Here is a 24288-nt window from a genome sequence, read left to right on the forward strand (position 1 = left end):
AATAAATAATAATATTTGCGTTTATTTACATACGAGGCTTTTGATTATCAGCTGCATCTATATTATACTGAAAAATAGTATGTCACATTTTACGAATCAATGAACTGAAAATGCAGTCTCATGATGGAATTGGATAATAATTAAATTAAAACTGATACAGTCTATTTAAACAAATATAACTGGTCATCTGAGACAGTGTCCCCTACCCTAACCAGACATTAAAGAACCTGGAAGACCGACTGATTACGTGGAAGTTTGAACTTTGCTGGGCCTCCCACGATGAAACAATTTACTCTCCAGCTGCACGCTGCATTGGGCGAATTTCAGATTGGGTAGGAACTAGAGAAGAGGTTCCGCGTGAAGGAGAATCAATTGACTCTAGACAACGTAATTGTCTATGCTGATAGTTTGGTAGACACTATGGTATGAAGTAGGGCCCACGAGTGTCAAGATACGAGTTATATGACCCAGGGAAGTCCCTATGTCTTTAGTATCTTGATTGAGAAATGAAATGGATCCAATCGCATAAGTTGATATTTCTTAACATATGCATTTACAAAAGAGATTATTTCGTGTAATATGTATGGACCACTGGCCATTGAAGTTTCTTTAAATAAAAGATATTTGGTGCTGCACGAGGTAAAGACGTTCTAGTAAAATGTAAACATACAGTTTAGGTATACATGTATATTGCTTTACAGGACCTCTTTAAATGATATAGGACATGAAATTGGCGCAATCTGAACATCTCTACTTTGTCACCGTTTTAGTTCAACTACTCGAGGAATAGGTAGAGCTATTGGACTCGCCATTGAGTCGGCGTCCCTATTTGGTTTAGTATTTGTATGTAAGTTGATATCTTAGTAACCACTAGTTGGAATCATGTATTGAAACTTCACAAACTTATTCTCTGTGATAAATTGACTTGCATAACACATGTTTCATAACTCTATTTTGTTTTATTTTTCACAAACATATGCCTTTTCGTTGACTTAGCATTGCATTTAGGGACATGTTAAGGCCAAGCAAATTATGTTATTATATCTCGCTTTTGTCTACAATGATAAAAATCCATTACCCCAGAAAGAGATATTTTGAATATTTAAAACATTTTCAACTTTTCTGGCACGTGACCAGGCTAATGTGACTGTCAGGTCATGTGGCCGCGCTGGTATTTTGAATGTCATATAAGGGCAATTAACTGCTTTACTGTTTTAGCCAAATGATTGCCTCCCTTGTACACATATAGTAGTGACGTCACTATTCAATGTGCATACAGGCGATTATCGCGCTAAAGATGAAACTGTTGAATTAAAATAATTTTTTAACATTTTATGTACTAAATTTTGTTCGGTATAATAAAATAGATATCATATGGCAGCGTGTGTGACACTGATATTGTCAACCCTCGGAACAGAATGTCACCACTCGGCTTCGCCACGAGTGACAGTCTGCCCTCGGGTTGACAATATCAATGTCACATACGCTGCCATATGATATTTATATAATGGCCACATGATAGGTCAAACCCTTAGTAAATAGAATTAAACAAAGAACCCCGAACAACTGGCGTTTACAGTGTCAAAGGTGTTCTCAATGTGCAGAAAAAGCAAATGAACGAACAAACAACGGCAACAACAATATGTAACAAACAACAAAACACAAACAAATCAGTCGAAAACACAACCCATATATACAAAGATATTTTTCAAGTTGTTTAATGTCAGATTTTTAATAAGCATATAGGCTGATTTCACATCTGTTCTATCCAAAATGTATTAGGTAGTGCGTTCCTGTTTCATTTCTGTTACAAAAGTCTCCTCTGCATGTTCCCGAACATGTCACGTGCGACCAATCCTCAATGCACTTGTTCCCCTGTGACACAGCCGAACATGACCGGAAGTAGCTCGTAACAACCTTTCTTCCTGAAAATACAGTGAGAATACAAATTGAAAGTTTCCACTTTCCCTTTTCAGTCCCCACCTCTTCAGTAAAGGGTTTAGCCCATTTTGTAGTCTTCAAGCATCCAACATCAAGCCTTACAGTGTTGAAATGAAGAGTGTAATAAATAAGATTCATTCTTTTGCAGGGATAACGCATGTTTTTCGTATTATAACATCTGCAGAACCCCGAGGGATTAGTTGGTGCCCGAGCCCTGTAGGACGAGGGAACCAACGTATCCCAAGGGATTCTGAAGATGTCATTACACGAAATGAACATGCGCTAACGCTGTTCTAGCATAAACGCGTAAAAAACTAATAAATAAATACATGGTCCCTCAACGTCATAAATTTCCAAGAAATGCGCGGGAATGGCTGACTTGTTTTTTTACGCTGACGTCATTTCCTTTTGAATTATTTGTTTTGGGACCGTAGTACGTATACGCTTTGCCACGGAACGCGCATATAAAAAGATGTTTTAACAGCACGTGAGCGCGAGAATCCCCAAAAAGTGAAAAGAACAGCAGTTTTATGCTAAAATGATACTATTCTAGCAAAAAACTGCTGTTCTTGTTATTTTTCGTAGGATAAGTATCTCCTACGTAGGAGTTAGTATCTCCTACGTAGGACTTAATATCTCCTACGTTAGGCTTAGTATCTCATACGTAGGACTTAGTATCTCCTATGTAGGACATACTATCTCTAAGTTCTATATAGGAGATACTAAGTCCTACGTAAGAGATAGTATGTCCTACGTAGGAGATACTATGTCCTATGTAGGAGATACTAATTCCTTCGTAGAAGATACTAAGTCGTACGTAAGGTAAGACAAATTTAAATCTCTCTGCTGGCACCAGGACGTGTCATAGGAAACATTACAATGTAGGCCAATGGAAATTGAGTTAGATCCCGTTGACCACATGCGACAATTCCGCGATATTTGCGCTATAGACTGTCGTGTGTTGTTGCTTGTTGTCGTGTGTTGCGTTGAATATCTTGTATCGCGGTTGTGCAATCTAAGTCGACAGTCATTGTACACTGTCGTGTGTCGCGTTGAATGTCGTTTGGCGTGTTCTTATGGCGACGCACGGCAATCACGAACCCACGACACGACACTCGATAATGAACAAAGACACTCGTGCGTCGTGTCGTGTGACATTCAATGTGGCACCAACCGGATTCCGTACAATTAAATTTTTTGGTTTTGAAAACGGATCTTACCGGCCACTGAATATGCTAAGTTAACCCCAGAATCAACAGAGTTTTGATACAGGAAAAAGGCAAATCGACTGGGGACCAACCTGTATCATACATTTCTTGAAATGTACAGTAGCTTGAGGAGTTGCAGGACACATGACCGCTATCGCCAATGGAAGCCGGATTATTCATACATGCTTTCTTATTCCAGACCTCGTTTACATTGTACAGCTTTTCATAGGAACACTGGTAACACAGAAATGATGCTGAAAATAGAAAAAAAAAAACAAAATAGGGCAAGTAATTAATCTTTTAATTGATTGCATATTTTCAGCTTATCTTGACACTTTATACACTCATTCATTTTTACAGATCACCTTGTTCATCTTGTAATCATAATAATCAGTAAAATATTTCATTGAGTAATCGATAGAGGGCTTATGGAAGCTCAAATAACTCGCATAAACAAGTAGCTATGAATTTTGATAAAGTGAGGAAACTTACATTATGCCGTATTTAGCAATGAGTTTCAGTATCACGCTTTCTCAAATTTGACATTCTGTAAACAGTTACAAACTGGATACTGTAATTCGCACAATAATTAGATAGAAAAAGCTTTTTTACCCCCCTTCGAAGAAGGAGGGGTGTATTGTTTTGCATATGTCGGTCGGTCTGTCGGTCGGTGGGACGGTCGGTCGGTCTGTCGGTATGTAGACCAATCCGTTTCCGGATGATAACTCAAGAACGCTTGGGCCTAGGATCATAAAATTTATACGGGTGTTGGTCATGACTAGCAGATGACCCCTACTGATTTTAAGATCAGTATGTCAAAGGTCAAGGTCACAGTGACCCGGAACAGTTCAACGGTTGCCGGATGTTAACTCAAAATTGTTTGGGCATAGCATCATGAAATTTGATAGGGAGGCTAACATGAGCAGTAGATGACCCCTATTGATTTTGCGGTCAGTAGGTCAAAGGTCAAGGCCACAGTGACCCAGAACAGTTAAATGGTTTCAGGATGATAACTCAAGAATGGTTAGGCCTAGAATCATGAAAGTTGATGGGGAGATTGATCTTGACCAACAGATGATCCCTATTGATTTTGAGGTCATTAGATCAACGGTCAAGGTCACAGTGACACAGACCAGTTAAATGGTTTCCAGACGATAATTCAAGAGCGCTTGGGCCTAGGATCACGGTATTTGATGGGGAAGTTGATCATGGCCAGCAAATGGATCCTATTGATTTTGAGGTCAGTAGGTCAAAGGTCAAGGTCACAGTGACTCGGAACAGTTAAACGTTTTCCGGATAATAGCTCAAGAACGCTTGGACCTAGGATCATGAAAGTTGAAAGAGAGGTTGGTCATGACCAGCAGATGACCCCTTTTGATTTTGAGGCCAGTAGGCTAAAGGTCAAGATCACAGTGACCCGGAACAGTTAAACCATTTCCGGACGATAACTTGAGAATGCTTAGGCCTAGGATCATGAAAGTTTATAGTGAGGTTGGTCATGTCAAGCAGATGATCCTTATTGATTTTGAGGTCAGGAAGTCGAAGGCCAAGTTCACAATGACCCGGAACAGTTAAATGGTTTCCGGATGATAACTCAAGAATGCTTGGGCCTAGGATCACGAAAGTTGATAGGGAGGTTGACCATGACCAGCAAATGACCCCTTTTGATTTTGAGGCTAGTAGGCCAAAGGTCAAGGTCACAGTGACTGGCGGAACAGTTAAACTGTTTCCGGACGATAACTTGAGGACGCTTAGGCCTAGGATCAGGAAATTTAATAGGGAGATTGATCATGACCAGCAGATGACCCCTAATAATTTTGAGGCTAATAGGTCAAAGGTCACGGTCACATTGACCCAGAACAGTAGAACTTATGTGTACAGTGACCAAATAATTTCTGTTCCTTGTGCAATTACTGAATGCATCAATGGCGTGTTCTACGAGCTCTTGTTTTATTTTAGTTTAGTTTATACTAATTTGTTTTAGCTCGATTATGATGAAAGCTTCAAGCTTATTGTAACCAGTCTCGAGTCCGCTTCCTGAAAAAAAAACAGTACTGGTGTCATATGAGAAGTCATGGTCGTGACCCCAGTGGGGCTCAAACCCACGACCTCTGGATTGAGCGGCCGGCACCTTATCCACTAGACCGCCGCTCCCCTTTAGTTGTTTCATTTTGAATTTGTCTGACATAATATATATGAGAATCATATTAAGGTAGCAGACCCCTAATGCCAATCGACAAATATCATAGTCTCCATATGCGATATCTCCAATATTTACGGAAGTGATGTGCGCGATAGGAAATATTTATGTCCGAAGAATGTCAAATTGACGAGAAAACGTTGTTAAGTGTTATTATAAATCCACTAACCTGTAATGGCAACTTGCATTTTCTATTTTATTACATATTCTACATCAGTGGCTGATGGATACGACAAGACGAAAATCGCACGTAAGTTGCCGTCTCTCATATATTTTTTACATTAAAATATTTTCAGGATTTCTAATGAAGTTTTGTTATAAAGTGTAAGAAATGAAATCTCACCTTCTGTTAATCCAAGAATGGCCAAGAACAATAGATATATGTAGAGCTGCATTTTTGACAACGTTTTTTCTCTCTTTTAAAGTAAAGTTAGGGTTGTCAGTCAAGATAAAATAAGAACTTCGTGACAGATAAAAAAAAGGTGCCTTCAAGTACATGAAGTTTGCACTTGAAAAGATAACGCTTACAAATTCATGTTGCCAATGTTCCGAAAGTAAAAAAAAACAGATATGTGAAATACCGTGTATGTTGTAAAAAGGGCATGTATTTTATCTTAACATGATATCAAAATCAGAACAATGCTACAACTACTGATGTTCAACAGGCTAAACATATTTTAGACTTTATATGGTAATATTTTAGAAGCATACAATCTTCCTAATAACTAAGTTACCTGAACACAAAGACATGCACAGTATTTTATTTTGCAAGTAAAATAGACATGAAATTTGATGCAAAACTTCCTTTTATTTAAACATTTAAATATTGCTTTATCCACACACATAAGAAAATTAGTATGTTACCACAACAGGACATTGGCATACTATGGACTTAATTTAGACAGGATATGTTCTCGGGTACTAAAATACGATGAAATGATTAAGATGAAAATATTTTTACCTTTTGTTATGATGTAAACAATGTTTGTTTATTTATGTATTTAATTGGGTTTTATACCTCATCGACATATACATGGTCTAACAGAAACTTACAAGCTTGTGATAGTGGACAAAGACCTAGCATTTTTAAGGCACAGACACCTGTAAGTCGTCTACCCTACCAAACTTATTTTGTCAAGAGAGCGTGTACGAGCGTGGGCAGTGTAGGCCCGGACAAAACTACACTCACTGGCATAGCTCCACATAGATACTGAGGTAATCAGTTTAATACAACAAGAGGACCATGATGGTCCTGAATCGCTCACCTATCCCCACATGACCCAGTGTTGAACTGAGTATGACGTCGTTATTTCTACTATTTGACATAGTGACCTAGTTTTTGAGCACATGTGACCTAGATATCATCAAGATAAAAAATTCTGATCAATTTTCATGAAGATCCATTGAAAAATATGACCTCTAGAGAGGTCACAAGGTTTTTCTATTATTTGACCTAATGACCTAGTTTTAGAAGGCACGTGACCCACTTTTAAACTTGACCTAGATATCATCAAGATGAACATTCTCACCAATTTTCATGAAGATCTCGTGAAAAATATGGCCTCTAGAGAGGTCACAAGGTTTTTCTATTTTTCGACCTACTGACCTAGTTTTTGACCGCACATGACCCAGTTAAGAACCTGACCTAGATATCATCAAGCTGAACATTCTCACCAATTTTCAAAAAGATCCATTGAGAAATATGGCCTCTAGAGAGGTCACAAGGTTTTTCTATTTTTAGACCTACTGACCTAGTTTTTGACACCACGTGACCCAGTTTCGAACTTGACCTAGATATCATCAAGGTGAATATTCTGACCAATATTCATGAAGATCTCATGAAAAATATGGCCTCTAGAGAGGTCACAAGGTTTTTCTATTTTTAGATCTACTGACCTAGTTTTAAACCCCACGTGACCCAGTTTCGAACTGGACCTAGATATTACCAAGGTTAACATTCTGACCAATTTTCATGAAGATCCATTGAGAAATATGGCCTCTAGAGAGGTCACAAGGTTTTTCTATTTTTAGATCTACTGACCTAGTTTTTGACCCCACGTGACACAGTTTCAAACTTGACCTAGATATCATTAAGATAAACGTTCTGACCAATTTCCATGAAGATCCATTGAGAAATATGGCCTCTAGAGAGGTCACAAGGTTTTTCTATTTTTAGACCTACTGACCTAGTTTTTGACCCTACATAACCCAGTTTCGAACTTAATCTAGATATCGTCAAGGTGAACATTCTCACCAATATTCATTAAGATCTCATGAAAAATATGGCCTCTATAGAGATCACAAGGTTTTTCTATTTTTAGATCTTCTGACCTAGTTTTTAACCCCACGTGACCAAGTTTCGAACTTGATCTAGATATCATCAAGATGAACATTCTGTATGATTTTCATGAAGATCCATTGAGAAATATGGCCCTTAGAGAGGTCACAAGGTTTTTCTATTTTTAGACCTACTGACCTAGTTTTTGACCGCACATGACCCAGTTTCGAACTTGACCTAGATATCATCAAGGTGAACATTCTGACCAATATTCATGAAGATCTCATGAAAAATATGGCCTCTAGAGAGGTCACAAGGTTTTTCTATTTTTAGACCTACTGACCTAGTTTTTGACCCCACGTAATCCAGTTTCGAACTTGACCTAGATATCATCAAGATGAACATTCTGACCAATATTCATGAAGATCTCATGAAAAATATGGCCTCTAGAGAGGTCACAAGGTTTTTCTATTTTTAGATCTACTGACCTAGTTTTTGACCGCACCTGACCCAGTTTCGAACTTGACCTAGATATCATCAAGGTGAACATTCTGACCAACTTTCATAAAGATCCCATGAAAAATGTGACCTCTAGAGATGTCACAAGCAAAAGTTTACGGACGCACGGACGGACGCACGGACGACGGACGACGGACACCGCGCGATCACAAAAGCTCACCCTTGTCACTTCGTGACAGGTGAGCTAAAAAACAGTAATAGATATGTAGACGATGCACAAATTCATTACAACTTATGTGCTGAACTGATTACCCAGGCCTATTTCTGTTTTTTTTTTATATTTAACGGATAATATGGCCTACAGTATTTAAATGAAGCTACGCCAGTGTATGTACAGAACTATTCTTGTTTTTTTTGTATTGAAAGATTACCGTTGTTTCAAATCTGGTATATAACTAATGCAAAAAGGGAAGACTCGTTTCTCATGTTGCGAGATCTCTAGCCCAACATGGAAATGTCTGAAACAAACTAACTTACTATTTTGGGATACTAGTAACAAGGGGTGACCATTCATCAGTATTTATTCCCTTGGTTTTTTAACCCACTACCCTCCCCTCCCCTGATCAAGAGCATGCCTGCTTTTCAAATAAGTGAGATTTGTTTCTACGCTGTGTGAGAATCAAATCTTTTTACATGATCATTTAGCAATGTACTACCAAGATACTTGCAAAACCAATACATACACATATATATATAATATATATACTAGTATACGGCGACGGTTGGGTGATAGATGCAGATGTAGTTATGAAGAATTGAGAATTAAACTAATTTTGACTGATCATGAAAACTAATGACAAAATTTGACAGGTGGTAAATGACTCATGAGCTAATTAAAAGTTCGCAGTTATTTCTATATATTACAGCTCGATTTTCTTATAAAAGAGCATAAGTTAAAACAATAAAAACTGTTAACTTACACTCGTTTCCTCTATCCAAATCCTGTAAGAATTACCATTGTTTCAATCACAACTGACATTAATTAGAGCCATGCAGAACGTTATAATTAGTCAAAACTGATCCCTATATTCACATATATATAAAGAACACATATATTGTTAATAAAATTTCAAAACCTATTGTGTATTACACTAAAGCTGTGATGTGTCCTTAAAAATAGAATGCTTCAATCGTAAAAGTTGCAAATTTATAGGTAGAATTAAAGTCCATATAAAGTTGCAATCTGACTAAAGTACTTGATCTTCTAAACGAACATCTGTGGATGACATATTCACATTAATATATCTGTTTATTTGGATTTCCGGTATTAATATTTTTATTTTTGCAAATCTATTTTTATTTGAACCAGTCAGACGACTCGTTTCAACAAGCATGTGGCTGAACCATCAAAATAGCGTCTAATGTCACAGGGTGAGAAAAATGTGCAGTCAGTCCGGGGCTCGAACCTGGGACCATCGCTTACAGGGCGAGTGCTCTACCGACTGAGCTAACCGGCTGCCTGGCACAAATTCTCCAATTACGTGACCAAGTCTGTACCGTGACATATGATTCCTCTAAAAACACGAGGGCGCATTCATGATTTGGTCTTCATAAGAATTATTATTATAAACATGAAAAACCCGGGCTACATATAGATTTTTCAAACTTCTACTTTCACTTTCAAAATGTTGAAAGCAAAGCTCTGATTGGCTAGCGGAAGGGTCGTCAGAACGAGGTTATCAATAGCACGCCTTCAGATCCAAAGCGTAGCGTTAATTGGAGATGTACTTCAGTCAGATTGTATGAAGTTGTTGAAGTCCAACTGTTTTATACCCTTACGACCAGACCTATCAATATGTATTCCATACATATTCACCATTATCTCTATGAAAACTATTAAATGAACAGTAAAAACTAAACTGGCTCCTGTCCCTAGCTGTTTGTTCTGGCATGTTCTCAATTATCAGTTTTCTTCAATAACAGTGGAAGTAACTCCTGCAGGTTGTTTCTGTATTGACATTTTATTGCCTCTGACTCCAAACATATGGCTTAGCCATATGGATAAAAAATGCTATTTTAGAGGTTTTTAATTTACTTTTAAAATGTTTGCTGTATTTATAAAAATAAATAACCATAGGGTGTTGAATGGGAGAAAGAAGTTCCTGTAAAGGATCCATTCACACCTTCATCTTTTTCAGAAACAATATAAACTAGGACGTCTTCGCTTGGGATCTTGCTACGAACATTAAGAAGGGGATTGATATTCCATGGCATCACTTTTTAGCGGCATAGTATGCTTTCACAAAGGGACAATGGCAAGTTTTAAATCTGTTTTTGGTTAGTGTTCAAGGTTCCTAGCAGTTTCTGCATAGTAAAAGTCGCCATATGACCTAAGCTGTGTCAGTGTGACTCGTAACCCAACATAATAATATAACTGCCACTGAGTGAATACTGAGTAAGTATTTAATCAGTAGGCTGACTTTTATACGTGTATTGTATAGCTTTTTGCAGTAAAGTGCAACTAAAAATCAACGTCAAACTATCTTATTATGGATATATAAGTTCATTTTTCGTAATATATGATTTTCAAAGGATATCAAATTATCTGATGATGCACGATGTAAAGAGGTTTCGGAAAGAAATATACATATGCAGTTTAGTTACAGCAACAATTAAACATCTCTATTTTGCATCTTTTTGTAATGTGTCATAAAATATAGTATTACACCACATTTTCCAAAACGCTGTACACTTTTTTTCTAAATGTTAAAGTTCGAGCCCATAAATTATTTAAAATATCAAATTTTCTGATGCAATTGAGTTGCAGAACGGTTGCACGGAACAAATTAGAATTTATTGGCGGTTAGTAAGATTTACATGCCATGAAAGTGAATTAGCTGCTGAAAAAAACTGGAATAGTCGAGGAAAATATTGCTCATTCAACGCTTATTCTAATATGAAAAATCAATGCACTTTGCCGTTAAAACACGAACATTTGCCGTCACGTCGACATATTAATTGGTGCCATGCAGATGACGAGAATAAGTGCTACTACATTTGATCTACTACTTTATATAACAGACGTTTCAGAATCAAAACGACATAACAGACCGATGCTGCACTCAATTCAGCTTTTTCATATATCCTAGAAGGGCCGGCACATATTTATTTAATCTCGCCAGGTATACGTATGTTTTTGACAACACAGAAAATGACGTCAGACGACCTTCAGATTTTCCCCGATGAAAGTACACAGTCTTAACTTGAACAGAAATGTCGCATTTGCATTGGTCTGTAGGGGTCACCCTGTCTAAATGTATGCGTATATATATTGTATATTATGACAGAGTATTATTCACTTGATTTTGACAAAGTACATTTCGGTATAATAGATAAACTGATGTTTGAAATAAATAAATGTGACTCTATAAGGTTAAGACTGATGATAATATTTTGAAATCGCTAACGAAAGAACTGACGTATAATCCTCACAGCAAAGACTTTGACGATTGTAGACACTGGTGATGCATTTGATACACACCTTTGATAACATTGTCATATTTGCAAAACATCTCATATTATGTTCTCCGTGACGATTTGATAAACAACATTGTGTCTGAAATCATTCGTCCTCCACCTCTGATTCATGTGGGGAAGTTGGCAGTTACTTGCGGAGAACAGGTTTGTACTGGTACAGAATCCAGGAACACTGATTAGGTTAACTGCCCGCCGTTACATTACTGAAATACTGTTGAAAAACGGCATTAAACCCAACACAAACAAACAAACAAACAAACTAACATGTAACTGTATGAAGTACTATTGTCCCAGAATAAAACCAAGAACAAACGACAGTATTAAAGTGTGGCAGTCTTGATTTTAAGGCTTTGGATTAAGTAGTTGTTTAAGCTAAGTTATCTCCCTTTGACCATAGTTGTAGTTTGTGTCCAGTCAGGTGTATTGACCTTAGGTCAATTTGTTCCCTCTAAAAGACTGTGTTCTGATTGGTTTAGGCATCAGTGATCAATATCTCACTACCTGGAAAGCTTTGATACTGTGTACATGTATTTGGTAGAGGTTGTTTTAAATCAGTAATATATTAGTTTTAAAGGAATGGAATTATTAGTCAGAGGTTAGTTACTTTCATTTATAAGGTTCCTATCAGTTTTGCTAGTCTTATAAAGTGATAGATAATGATTTTAACCTTTACAGTTTTGGACTTTTCTGATTAAGACAGATTAGTATATTTTGAGTAAAATCATGTTTCATAAATGGCAGTCTTCTCACATATCTCTGTCTCATTCTTTAATTACACATTTAACAATTTAATCATTTGCAGACCATTAACCTGAATCACAGTGTGATAGAGCAGATGAGTTGTTGGTGCAGCTGGTGATGTTTTCTATAGTGGTGATGCATTTAAGTCCACAACTTGGTAAGCATACATGTGTTTTGTTATGTACATGTGTAATATGTAATTGTATACTTTTAATGTATATGTAAGTTTACATATAATTCAAGTATATGTCCTAAGTATTGTGTTTAATGACTGCAAGGTGCCACTACACACAGCTATATGTTTTAACCTGTATTACCATATGAATAAGATATTTATGCATTTATTATAATATGTATGGTATTCTGATGTATCTATTATGTGTATTACCTGATTGTAAGTTTTGTTAATGTTATGTACTTTCAGGATGCTTAGTTTACCAACCAATAAATTGATAAAGGTACAAAGAGCTTGTTTCCTACACACGGCCTCCAGATGGACCTACTCCTCAACCCCCACTAGCAGTTATACTTCTTTATAATTTACAAAAGGACTTTAAGTAAAACTAGCCAAGTGACAAATGGCGCCCAACGTGATATTGTGTATACAAGCCATACACTAGTGAAGAACATCAGCCAGCAACACTAGATTAGTAGATATACACATGAACGCTCATTTAAAAACAGTGATTCACGTGAAAAATTTATATGGATTTTTATTGGTGTAAATACGGTAATCAGATTTTTCATTCTGATACTTCTACAGAACTGGATGTAAAAGTTATGTTCTACTTCAGAACATTTTTGTAATTTAAATACAAATCCGAGGACAACTAGTATTTACAGTGACGGTGAAAAGAGAGTTAAATTTGAACAGTTAATTTATGAACAGTGACAGTGGATTTATTTATAACAGTGTTGAACAGTGAATTTAATTTTTGGATTTTAAGTGAAAAGTATTTATCACTTTTCATATTGATGACGGGAAGAAAGTACAGTGGAGAACAGTGATTTAGTTCCTAACACCAGGAGCTAAGTGTTATTTTCAAAGCAAACAGTTTAAGACAGTGACAGTGTTGTGTGTATAAGTGGCATAATAGGACATTATCCATTTTTACAAGAATTTTACAGTAGAACAGTTTTAAAGTACAGAACAGTTATCAACTGTTGGTGAGTTAAATGAATTTTCTATACTTAAATTGCAGTTAGTCTGTAATTGCTAAAGTCAGTGTTGCCATTTCAACACATTTTCATATTTTACACAGCTATATTGTCTGTGGTTTTTCATGAATAACTGCAGTTTTTGTATATGTACATTATGAAGTGCTTAGTGTAAGTGAGAGAGTTGTCACATTGCATATATAACTTAACTTTCTTGGTAGAGGTACTCTTAATTTAATAATTCTTCTCTCCTAGTCTACTATTTCTAGTATTCTTGTAACAGTCTAACTAATTATCGTAATTAATTTTAAAACTGCCATTTAGAGACATTTCTGAAAAAAATATCCAAATTCAGTAATGTAAACACTTTTGAGACCGGTTGAACTAAATTTTGACCTTAGTTGACATTGTGTAGTGGAATTTATTTGTTATTTAAATTAGTTAGGATTTTGATAGCTGACAAGGTTGTACTGTCAAGGTTGAGCAGTTTTCTATAGATAAGCTGTAGTTTAGTGATTGAGTAGAAGTCAGCAGAACCTGTTTTGCTGTGACAGTGCACTACTTGTTGTTTACAATCCATATATAGAACATGTGACCTCTTTGACCTGTCATATTTGGTTTGACCCAGATGGTTTCATTTTTCATTGGTTGAGTTGTTTTACATTTGTGACATCACAGACCACATGACCCTAATCTGACATAGCAGACTACTATTATTAGATATAATCATATATAGTAAAAGGCTACTCAATGAATATATAGGTCAGTGGGTACATAAAAATAAATAGTTGGTTATTATTTTTAGTGAAGATATTTTTTTGCTGAAAAGTAAACAGTATTGATACTTTGTGTGTTATACATGTATATTGTGTCCTAACTAGTATAACTATAAGGAAATATTGACTTAGACTGTCAATTTAATTGAATAGTTGAAAAAGTTTGAGATTAAATTTAATTTCTGCCTTTTTCAATTGAAGTATACAGTTTCTGAGATTGATTTAATAGAAATTAAATTAATAACAGAAAACTAAACTTGAGCTCAAGTATAAAATAAAGTGTACTTGTTTGGTATATAAGCATAAATTGCTACCATATAAAGTTGTCATAATATACATTGTTTATTAATCAAAGCCAGAGGCTGATATAAAGATACACATTGAGTATTGAGTATATTTGATAGTGGTAAAAGGTTTATTGGTTTAGACACATGTTTTAGTGTGCAATAAAGTGGAAAATAGGTGATTGAAATATTTATTGTTGAAATATTGGTATTGATATTTTATATTGATGAAATGGGTTATTGATTTTTTGGTTGAATGAACAACAGGTATTGAAGGGATTACTGATTGTATAGATTACTGATATAGATAGATAAGATTGAGGTGATAAAAGATAATTGATGAGTTTACTTATACAAGGGTGTTAAGTTATTGTGTATGATATAATGATATTTTGAAAGTGAAAGTGAAAGTAGAGATTTAGTTGAAAGTGAAAGTAGACTTTGAAAGCTGAAAACTGAAATTCTTTATATTTAAGCAGTAGTCACTGCATAAGAGTACTAAGTGAGCATTACTGTTAATGCGAAAGGAAGTTAATTGAATGAAGGGTTAGTGTTGAAAGGTTGTATAAAGCAAATAGTCTTTGAGTTGACTTTGATTATTAAGCAACACTGAATGCTATAAAGACTTAAGTGAAATTGAAGCTTAGTGCTATAAGAAGCTGTTTGATTGAGATTAGAAGTTGAATTGGAGTTTCACTGAAAGGTGTTGTAACAGAATTGAATTGAATTTAGAACTACAGTGAGTTGTTTAGTTGTATTGAGATTGAAAAAGACTTAGTATTGAAATAGATGAAGTGAATTTGAAGTGATGCGCATACTGAATTACTGAGTTGGTGTTTCAATATATTGAAGAAGAAATGTGAATTTATTGAAAAGTGAAGGTGAATTTATTGAAAAGTGAAGTAGAATTAAGTGAATTTGAAGGTGAATTTAGTGAATAGAGAAAGTGAATTGAATGAATTTTGAAAGTGAATTAAAGCGATAGAAACTCTACGTAAACTTAGTTTTAAGTCATACTTAGCTAAGTAAACTGATTGATGAGAAGCATATTGAATGAAGTGAAACAATAGTGAAAAAAAAAAAAGTGACTTAGGTGAAATTTTGCAGAGGACCACATTGAACTGAATTGAATAGAAAGTGATCCCAGTTGAGTATTACAGTATACTAAGATATAGTATAACTAAACTGCATGAAATATTGAATTAGAGCTAGAAGAAGCTAGCTTAAGTGAATAGTACAGTGCAGTACTGAATTAAGAAATACTTAAATATTAATAGAATATTAACACGAACTGAAAGACACTGATTATATAGTGCGAATAGGTGTTACATATTGAATAGTGAATGCATAACTGAATTACATAGAGAAAAGACTTATATAAGAAGGAGACTGAGTGTTTGAAATATTATTGAAGAAAATTAGGCTTAACAGAGATTTAACAGAAGAATTGTCAAGATGAGTGATAAAGAAGAAGGTGCAACAGGTGGAACAGCAGTTACAGAGGAAGATTTAAAGATTCTTGAAGCATTTCATGCTATGAAAATGAAACCACCAAAGATTGAGAAACCAGAGGACTTGATGTCCTATATGAAACATTTAGGAGATGAACTTAGAAAGGATACAGTATCTGCAGCATCTGAAACAAAATCTGGTGAGGATCTAGGAGCCAGACCAAAGACAGGTAGTCATCACTACCCTAAACTGTCAACATTTTATGGTGAGGAGAATAAAGGAGAAGTAAGCTGGCCTACTTTTAAGTTTGAATTGGAGGCACTTTTAGAAGAAAAAGTATTTAGTAAAGAACAGATACTACTTGGACTTAGGAGAGCGGTGAAAGGAAATGCGAGTGACATTATAAGACGATTAGGTACTGGCGTCAATATTCATGAAGTGATGAGGAAGCTAGAAGGGACATTTGGTAATGTAGAAACACAAGAGAGCATTATGGAGAAATTTTACTCTAGTCACCAGAAAGTTAATGAATCAATAACAAGCTATGCATCTAGACTAGAAGAAACATTTACACAGGCCGTTTCACTGGGAGGTCTAAGTAAGTCAGATGATAGAAAATTGAAGAGTGTGTTATACAGAGGACTCCGGCCAGAAATCAAACAGCTATCGGGATATAAATATGACACCGTCGCAGATTACGACCGATTTAAGATAGAACTTAGGAAGATAGAGGCTAATATGAAGGAAGAACAACCTGAAAGTAAGAAATGTCATGCTGCAGTCAACATAGACAAGAACACAAATGAGGAGTTATTGAAGAAACTGAATAAGACAGAAGAGTTACTACTAAAGCTGAATGCAAGGATAGACAAATTAGAAGAAAAGAAAGAAACACCAGATAGACAGTTCAGTCAGAACTTTAACAGAGGATATAGAGGCTCATACAGAGGAAACAGTGGTGGAAGAAGGAATTACAGAGGGAGATTCTACGATGGAGCAAGAGGCAGAGGAGATTACAGGCCACAACGACCAACTGGAACAGGAACATTCCAACCTACTTGCTTTAACTGCAATGAAAAAGGTCATATTGCCAGGAACTGCCCAAAAGAATAAGTGCCTCTGTTGTTGGGTCAAACAAAGGCACCAATCAGAAACAAGACCCCAAATTAATAGGTGAAACCAATGAAGTAAATATCATCATAGGAAATTTAGAAACAACAGCACTCTTAGACAGTGGAAGCTGCATTAGTGCAATTTCACATTCATACTGGAAAGACAATTTATCTGAGATAGCTCCACTTCAACCATTACAAGATATTGTGAATTTGAGAATAGAATGTGCTGATGGACAGAAACTTCCCTACATAGGATACATTGAAACAGAATTGAAAATCACAAATGGTTTACCAAAGGCTTCACCTCAGCAGTGTTTATTTTTGATAACGCCAGATACAAACTACTCTTTTCGAACCCCAGTTATCATTGGCACCAACATACTATCAGAACTTCTACAAGAATGCAAACAGAACTTTGGTCCTCAGTTCATACAGAAAGCAGGTTTACACACTCCTTGGTTTCTAGCATTCAGATGCATTACTTTCAGAGAAAAAGAGTTGAAGAGAAATAAAAATAAGGTAGCCATAGTCAGATGTGCAGAGCAATCCAAAATCATTCTAGGTCCAAATGAGTCGAGAGATATTTTAGGAGAAACGGACAAGGAATTAGAATACGGCCAGACAACAGCCATCATCCATGAAACAGAAGATAGTGTTTTACCAGATTTCATAGACATTACACCAGGAATTGTGAACTATGACTACAAGAAAAACAGACAAATAGTGGTTACAGTTTCTAATCTCACAACAAACAGTGTAGTGATTTCACCTAGGTCCATCATATGTGAGTTACAACCTGTTAAAATAGAAGATAAATTGTTAAGTGAGGCAGATGAAGACAGTTCAAATCAAGATATCATGGATAAAGTTACCATAGATACAGATAACAACCTTACAGAAGAACAAAATAAACGCATCAAAGGCCTGCTGCAGAAACACATAGATATTTTCTCGAAAGACGACACAGATATTGGAAACTGCACAAGAATTAAACATCGCATAGATTTAATAGATGAAGTACCTTTCAAACAACGACATAGGAGAATACCACCGAATATGATAGAAGAAGTCAGAAACCACCTTGAACGCTTGTTATCTGCAGGAATTATACAAAAGTCAAAGTCACCATGGGCATCTAACATTGTTTTAGTAAGGAAGAAAAACAATTCTCTCAGAATTTGTGTTGATTACAGGCAGCTCAATATTAAATCAGTGAAAGACTCATACGCTCTGCCACGTATTGAAGAGGTTTTCGATGTTCTACATGGATCCAAGTATTTTTCAACTTTGGACATGAAATCAGGGTACCATCAGGTAGAAGTAGAAGAAACACACCGAGAACGCACTGCATTTACTGTAGGACCACTTGGTTTTTTTGAATGGGTTAAAATGCCATTTGGTCTAGCCAACTCTCCAGCCACTTATCAACGACTTATGGAGGAATGCCTTGGTGATTACAACATGACTATATGCGTTATATACTTAGATGACCTGATAATCTTCGCGAACACTTTCGAAGAACACCTAGAACGACTCGACAAAGTATTAACACGTCTTAAAGAATGCGAACTTAAACTATCTCCTGAAAAATGCTACTTCATACAAGAAAAAGTGAAATTCTTAGGACACGTCATAAGCAAACATGGTATAGAGACAGATCCTTCTAAGATAGAGAAGATAAGAACATGGCCAACTCCAAGAAATGCTGATGAATTGAAATCCTTTGTTTCCTTCGCAGGATATTATCGCAGATTTATACGCGACTTCTCCAAAATTACAAAACCTCTTACAGACCTGATACCTGGAACTTCAACAAAGAAACGCTCAAAGAAAGAACAGAAAGAATGGATATGGACCAGTACTGAACAACAAACATTTGAAGACTTGAAAAAGATACTAACATCACCACCTATATTAGCTTTTCCTGACTTCACGAAAGAATTCGAGTTACACACAGACGCGTCTGCTAAAGCCTTGGGAGCCGTCTTATATCAGGACAAACAAGTGATCGCGTATGCTAGTCGATCTCTTACAAAATCAGAGCGCAACTACTCGGCATACAAATTGGAATTTTTGGCGCTAAAGTGGGCTGTTACTGAGAAATTCGCAGACTACCTAGCATTGAACCATTTCACAGTATTGACCGATAACAATCCGCTAACTTACATATTAACAACCGCAAAGTTAGACGCAACCGGACAACGATGGGCTTCCGCATTAGGCGAATACAATTTTGATATTCTGTATAGACCAGGCTTACGCAACATAGATGCCGATGCGATGTCAAGATACCCGTACGAAAGACTGAATACTGGAGTTGAAACCATGATGAAGATAGACGACAGCACAGTGAAAACTATATGTAGCAGTATCATATCACCACCTTATATAGAAGTCATACCAACAGCCAGTATAAATATACTAGAGGCAACAGAGACACCAGGTGTACCTATGGCACAACTTGAAGTTAGAGAAATCCGACAGAGTCAACGACAAGACAGATTGATAGAAAGATGGCGAAGAGCTGTGATAGACCAGTATTTACCAGATAGAAATCAGTGCAAGACAAAAGAGGACTTATTTATGAGGAAAAATTTTCACAGTTTAAAGATAGTGAGAGGGATTTTGTATAGAGAAGTAAAAGGAGAGAATACAATCAACCAACTAGTCATGCCAGAATGCTACAGAAAAATGGTATTACAAGGCCTACACAGTGATATTGGACACCCCGGACGAGATAGAACTTTATCACTACTTCGAGAGAGATACTTTTGGCCAGGCATGACATCGGATGTAGAGAACTGGGTTTCGAACTGCGAAAGGTGCATAAGAAGAAAGTCATCAACAAACATTAAATCAGAACTAGTGAACATTGTCACAACTTATCCTCTTGAATTAGTATCAATGGACTACCTTACACTAGAACCATCAAGAGGACATGGTAACATTCTTGTGATAACTGACCACTTCACCAAATATGCTCTGGCAATACCAACCAAGAATCAGACAGCCAAAACTACTGCAGATGCTTTCTACAACCACTTCATTGTCAACTATGGAATTCCAACTAAATTACATACAGATCAAGGTGCCAACTTTGAGTCAGACTTGATCAAAGAATTATGCCATATCACAGGAATGAGAAAAACAAGAACGACACCATACCACGCAATGGGAAATGGCTGCACCGAACGCTGGAACAGAACATTACTAGATATGTTAGGCACATTAGAACCATCAAAGAAGCCTGATTGGAAGAATTACATCCCATCATTAGTATACGCCTACAATTGCACCAAACATGAGAGTACTAAAACGACACCATTCGAACTTATGTTTGGAAGAAAGCCCAAGTTACCGATTGACGCAGTATTCGAAACTTCAGACATTGAACAGCCAACATCTAAAACAACAAAAGACTACATCCAGAACTTAAAGAAAAGAATGCAGACTACGCAAGAAATAGCAAAGAAGTATACGGACAAAGCCAGAGCGAAACAAAAGAAACAATACGACAAGAAAGCTACGGCATCCAGAATTTCAGTAGGAGATAAAGTCCTCATTAAAATCCTTGCATTTGATGGAAAGCACAAGATAGCAGATAAGTTTGAAGAAGAGGTGTACGAAGTAGTAGAACAGCCTAGATTAGAAATACCAGTGTTCAGATTAAGATCTAAATCTGGAATTGAAAAAGTACTTCACAGAAATCATCTGTTACCTATACAGACTACAGACAGTGAAAGTGAAGAGGAAATTAAGATAATGAGACCTGTTCCCAAACCGAGGAAATTAAAGAAACAGAAGGATGAAATTGTGGAGAAAAGTGAACCAAAGGTTACACTTCCAGAGATAAATAGAATAGAAAGAAGTGACGTCACAAGTGATTCAGAGTCAAGTGATTCAGGTGATGAATATGTGCCTAACACATACAAAAGTGGGGACGCCCACATTCCTGAAATTACAGATAAAGTAAATAAAGTAGACAGAAAGAAAGATAGCAGAACTGAAGAATTAGAAAGAGAAATGCATGTAAAAGAAGTGGATGAAACGAGAAAACATACAGGAGATGAAATACATGGTAGTCAAATTGACAACATGGGAATTCACACTGAAGACGATGACATGAGAATTCATACTGGAGAGGATGATATGAGAATTCATACTGAAGAGAAGAACATGAGAATCCACACTGGTGATGACAACTTGGGAACACACACTGAAGATAACATGGGCATTCATACTGAATATGAAAACCTGAGAATACATACTGAAGATCCAGTAGATATAGGAACAGATAGTGAAGTTACAAATAAGGATAGTTCAGTTAGTGAAGTTACAGATAAGAATAGTTCAGTTAGTGGAGTAACAGATAAAGATAGACAGAAAGGACATTCTGAAATAGAAATGATTAATGAGGCTGAAAATAGAAAAGGAGAGATAAATTCTACAGAAACTGTGTTAGAAAGAGAGAGAGGAATTAGAGAAGGTGCCATAAGAAAAGTACCAAATATACAGAAACGTGTAATGATATCAGAGGAACCAAAAATAGAAACAATTGAAACAAGAGAACCAAATATAGAGAGAAAAAGGAAAGGACAAAAGCCTTTACCTAAAATACCTACAAGAAGGTCTGAAAGGGAGAAAAGATTAACGGCTAATTTAAAAGACTATGAGATGAATGTAATGGTTTCATATCCTCCAGACTATAGGTTACATGCCTTAGATGTTTTTATAAATTCCGGTGTTTTAAAGGATGTAGATCCAGAAGTTGCAAAGAAAGTGATAAATGCAGTTATGCAGTAATATGTATCACACTGTAAACAGAATTGTGAAGTGAAAGTATAAATTGCACTGAATAGATAAAATATTAATAGAGATAAAAAGAGATAAATCAAGAGAATTATTTCTTAGAGAAAATATAGGCTGTACAGAATCTGTACAGAATGATGTAGCTTGATTGAGCATATTGGATTGAATATTGTTGTTTTTATTGTTTTTAAATTTTTAAATGTCTGATGCATAATGTTGTTTTGTCTACAATTGTGAGGTCACAATTTTTGAAAAGGGGAGACAATACAGTAGATTTGTTGACAAAATTTTTGCTATTCCTTTTGAGAAATACATGTTTAATCACATGTTTAAATTTTTATGAGAAATATTTAAGGGGTATATAAAGTAGCCTTTATTATGTTTATTAGTTATGTCTTATTGTAATATATTATGTATAGGACGGTGTAATATTTGACGTATGAATGACGGGACGTCATTTCTCAGACAGGGGAAGTGTGTGGCAGTCTTGATTTTAAGGCTTTGGATTAAGTAGTTGTTTAAGCTAAGTTATCTCCCTTTGACCATAGTTGTAGTTTGTGTCCAGTCAGGTGTATTGACCTTAGGTCAATTTGTTCCCTCTAAAAGACTGTGTTCTGATTGGTTTAGGCATCAGTGATCAATATCTCACTACCTGGAAAGCTTTGATACTGTGTACATGTATTTGGTAGAGGTTGTTTTAAATCAGTAATATATTAGTTTTAAAGGAATGGAATTATTAGTCAGAGGTTAGTTACTTTCATTTATAAGGTTCCTATCAGTTTTGCTAGTCTTATAAAGTGATAGATAATGATTTTAACCTTTACAGTTTTGGACTTTTCTGATTAAGACAGATTAGTATATTTTGAGTAAAATCATGTTTCATAAATGGCAGTCTTCTCACATATCTCTGTCTCATTCTTTAATTACACATTTAACAATTTAATCATTTGCAGACCATTAACCTGAATCACAGTGTGATAGAGCAGATGAGTTGTTGGTGCAGCTGGTGATGTTTTCTATAGTGGTGATGCATTTAAGTCCACAACTTGGTAAGCATACATGTGTTTTGTTATGTACATGTGTAATATGTAATTGTATACTTTTAATGTATATGTAAGTTTACATATAATTCAAGTATATGTCCTAAGTATTGTGTTTAATGACTGCAAGGTGCCACTACACACAGCTATATGTTTTAACCTGTATTACCATATGAATAAGATATTTATGCATTTATTATAATATGTATGGTATTCTGATGTATCTATTATGTGTATTACCTGATTGTAAGTTTTGTTAATGTTATGTACTTTCAGGATGCTTAGTTTACCAACCAATAAATTGATAAAGGTACAAAGAGCTTGTTTCCTACACACGGCCTCCAGATGGACCTACTCCTCAACCCCCACTAGCAGTTATACTTCTTTATAATTTACAAAAGGACTTTAAGTAAAACTAGCCAAGTGACAAAAGCATTCGGTATCTTGTCATTCATCAGCAGTTGTTGTTTATCATTCGGCAGTGGTACCTTAACATTCGACAGGAGTAATTTGTAATTCAACAGAAACCAGTTTCGAATAACAAATGACCAGTGCTACATGAAAAATGGCAATTCTCCACTTTCAAATGTGAAACAAGCCCTGCCGAATGTCAAACAAGCAGTGCCTAATGAAAAGAAATAACGTAATCGTAATGTAAAGTGATCACATCAAAATTAAAAGTAACAAAGGTTCATCGAAAGAATAATCGTGTCTGTGAGGCTGACATGTCCCTCGCTCCCCTTTTTATGCCCTAACATCGCATGCCTCCCCTTTTGCCCCCCCCTTTCCCACCTCCCACCTTTTATGCTTTCCCGCTGTTTTGCTTATCTTTCCTCCTTTGCTTACCCTATCCCTATTCATGATATATTTCGTAAAATCAAAACATACTTGTTGGCGGATATCAGAGGCAATCCGACTACTAGATATTTCCTCTACAATTTCTTTGTTGGGCTCTTGCAGTCCACTCTTAACGTTTTTTTACTTATTGGCATCGGCATTCATGATGTCTGTAATTGACAATGGTTGATATTCTAGTAAAAGACTACATACAGATTTTCAAAATCAAATTTCTACTTCACTGCATCTTTCATGCAGAGACATACATCTTCTCCAGTGAAATATGTTTAATCAATGTAATGGCAAGTAGGATGTAACTGACTCAGTTGTAAACCTCACACACATATAGTATTTACTCACACATTCACATGTCAATTATACTTTAAAGCATAACTCACTCTCCATATTCATTAATTAAAACTTCGCACACTCTTTTATGCATTCTTCCGATCG

The 24288-nt window shown here is 35.9% G+C and overlaps 2 protein-coding genes across 2 annotated transcripts; one reads left to right on the forward strand and one right to left on the reverse strand.

Annotated features, from left to right (window-relative positions):
• Nucleotides 1–1702: 1702 nt before the first annotated feature.
• LOC123558708 (uncharacterized) lies at nucleotides 1703–5850 on the reverse strand. The gene is made up of 3 exons (XM_053542509.1): nucleotides 5693–5850; nucleotides 3242–3403; nucleotides 1703–1925 (listed from the first exon to the last, which is right to left on the reverse strand). The coding sequence occupies exons 1-3, from the start codon at nucleotides 5742–5744 to the stop codon at nucleotides 1765–1767; spliced, it is 375 nt and encodes a 124-aa protein (XP_053398484.1). The 5' UTR covers nucleotides 5745–5850; the 3' UTR covers nucleotides 1703–1764.
• A 10187-nt stretch (nucleotides 5851–16037) lies between these two features.
• Nucleotides 16038–23427, forward strand: LOC123546076 (uncharacterized). The gene is made up of 4 exons (XM_045332264.2): nucleotides 16038–17030; nucleotides 17129–22704; nucleotides 22912–23007; nucleotides 23275–23427. The coding sequence occupies exons 1-2, from the start codon at nucleotides 16038–16040 to the stop codon at nucleotides 21950–21952; spliced, it is 5817 nt and encodes a 1938-aa protein (XP_045188199.2). The 3' UTR covers nucleotides 21953–22704; nucleotides 22912–23007; nucleotides 23275–23427.
• Nucleotides 23428–24288: the final 861 nt, after the last annotated feature.

The sequence above is a fragment of the Mercenaria mercenaria genome, chromosome 5, assembly GCF_021730395.1.
Source record: "Mercenaria mercenaria strain notata chromosome 5, MADL_Memer_1, whole genome shotgun sequence".
In the NCBI taxonomy this organism is placed as follows: domain Eukaryota; kingdom Metazoa; phylum Mollusca; class Bivalvia; order Venerida; family Veneridae; genus Mercenaria; species Mercenaria mercenaria.

Bases quoted from the DNA above. Each gene is read 5' to 3' on its own strand.
- LOC123558708 (XM_053542509.1), bottom strand. From the start codon at position 5,744: ATGCAGCTCTACATATATCTATTGTTCTTGGCCATTCTTGGATTAACA. The intron at 3,404-5,692 runs GTGAGATTTCAT...TTCTATTTTCAG, and splicing joins CATTCTTGGATTAACAGAAG to CATCATTTCTGTGTTACCAG. The intron at 1,926-3,241 runs GTTGGTCCCCAG...CTGTATTTTCAG, and splicing joins TCAAGAAATGTATGATACAG to GAAGAAAGGTTGTTACGAGC.
- LOC123546076 (XM_045332264.2), top strand. From the start codon at position 16,038: ATGAGTGATAAAGAAGAAGGTGCAACAGGTGGAACAGCAGTTACAGAG. The intron at 17,031-17,128 runs GCAAGAGGCAGA...TCATATTGCCAG, and splicing joins GAGGGAGATTCTACGATGGA to GAACTGCCCAAAAGAATAAG.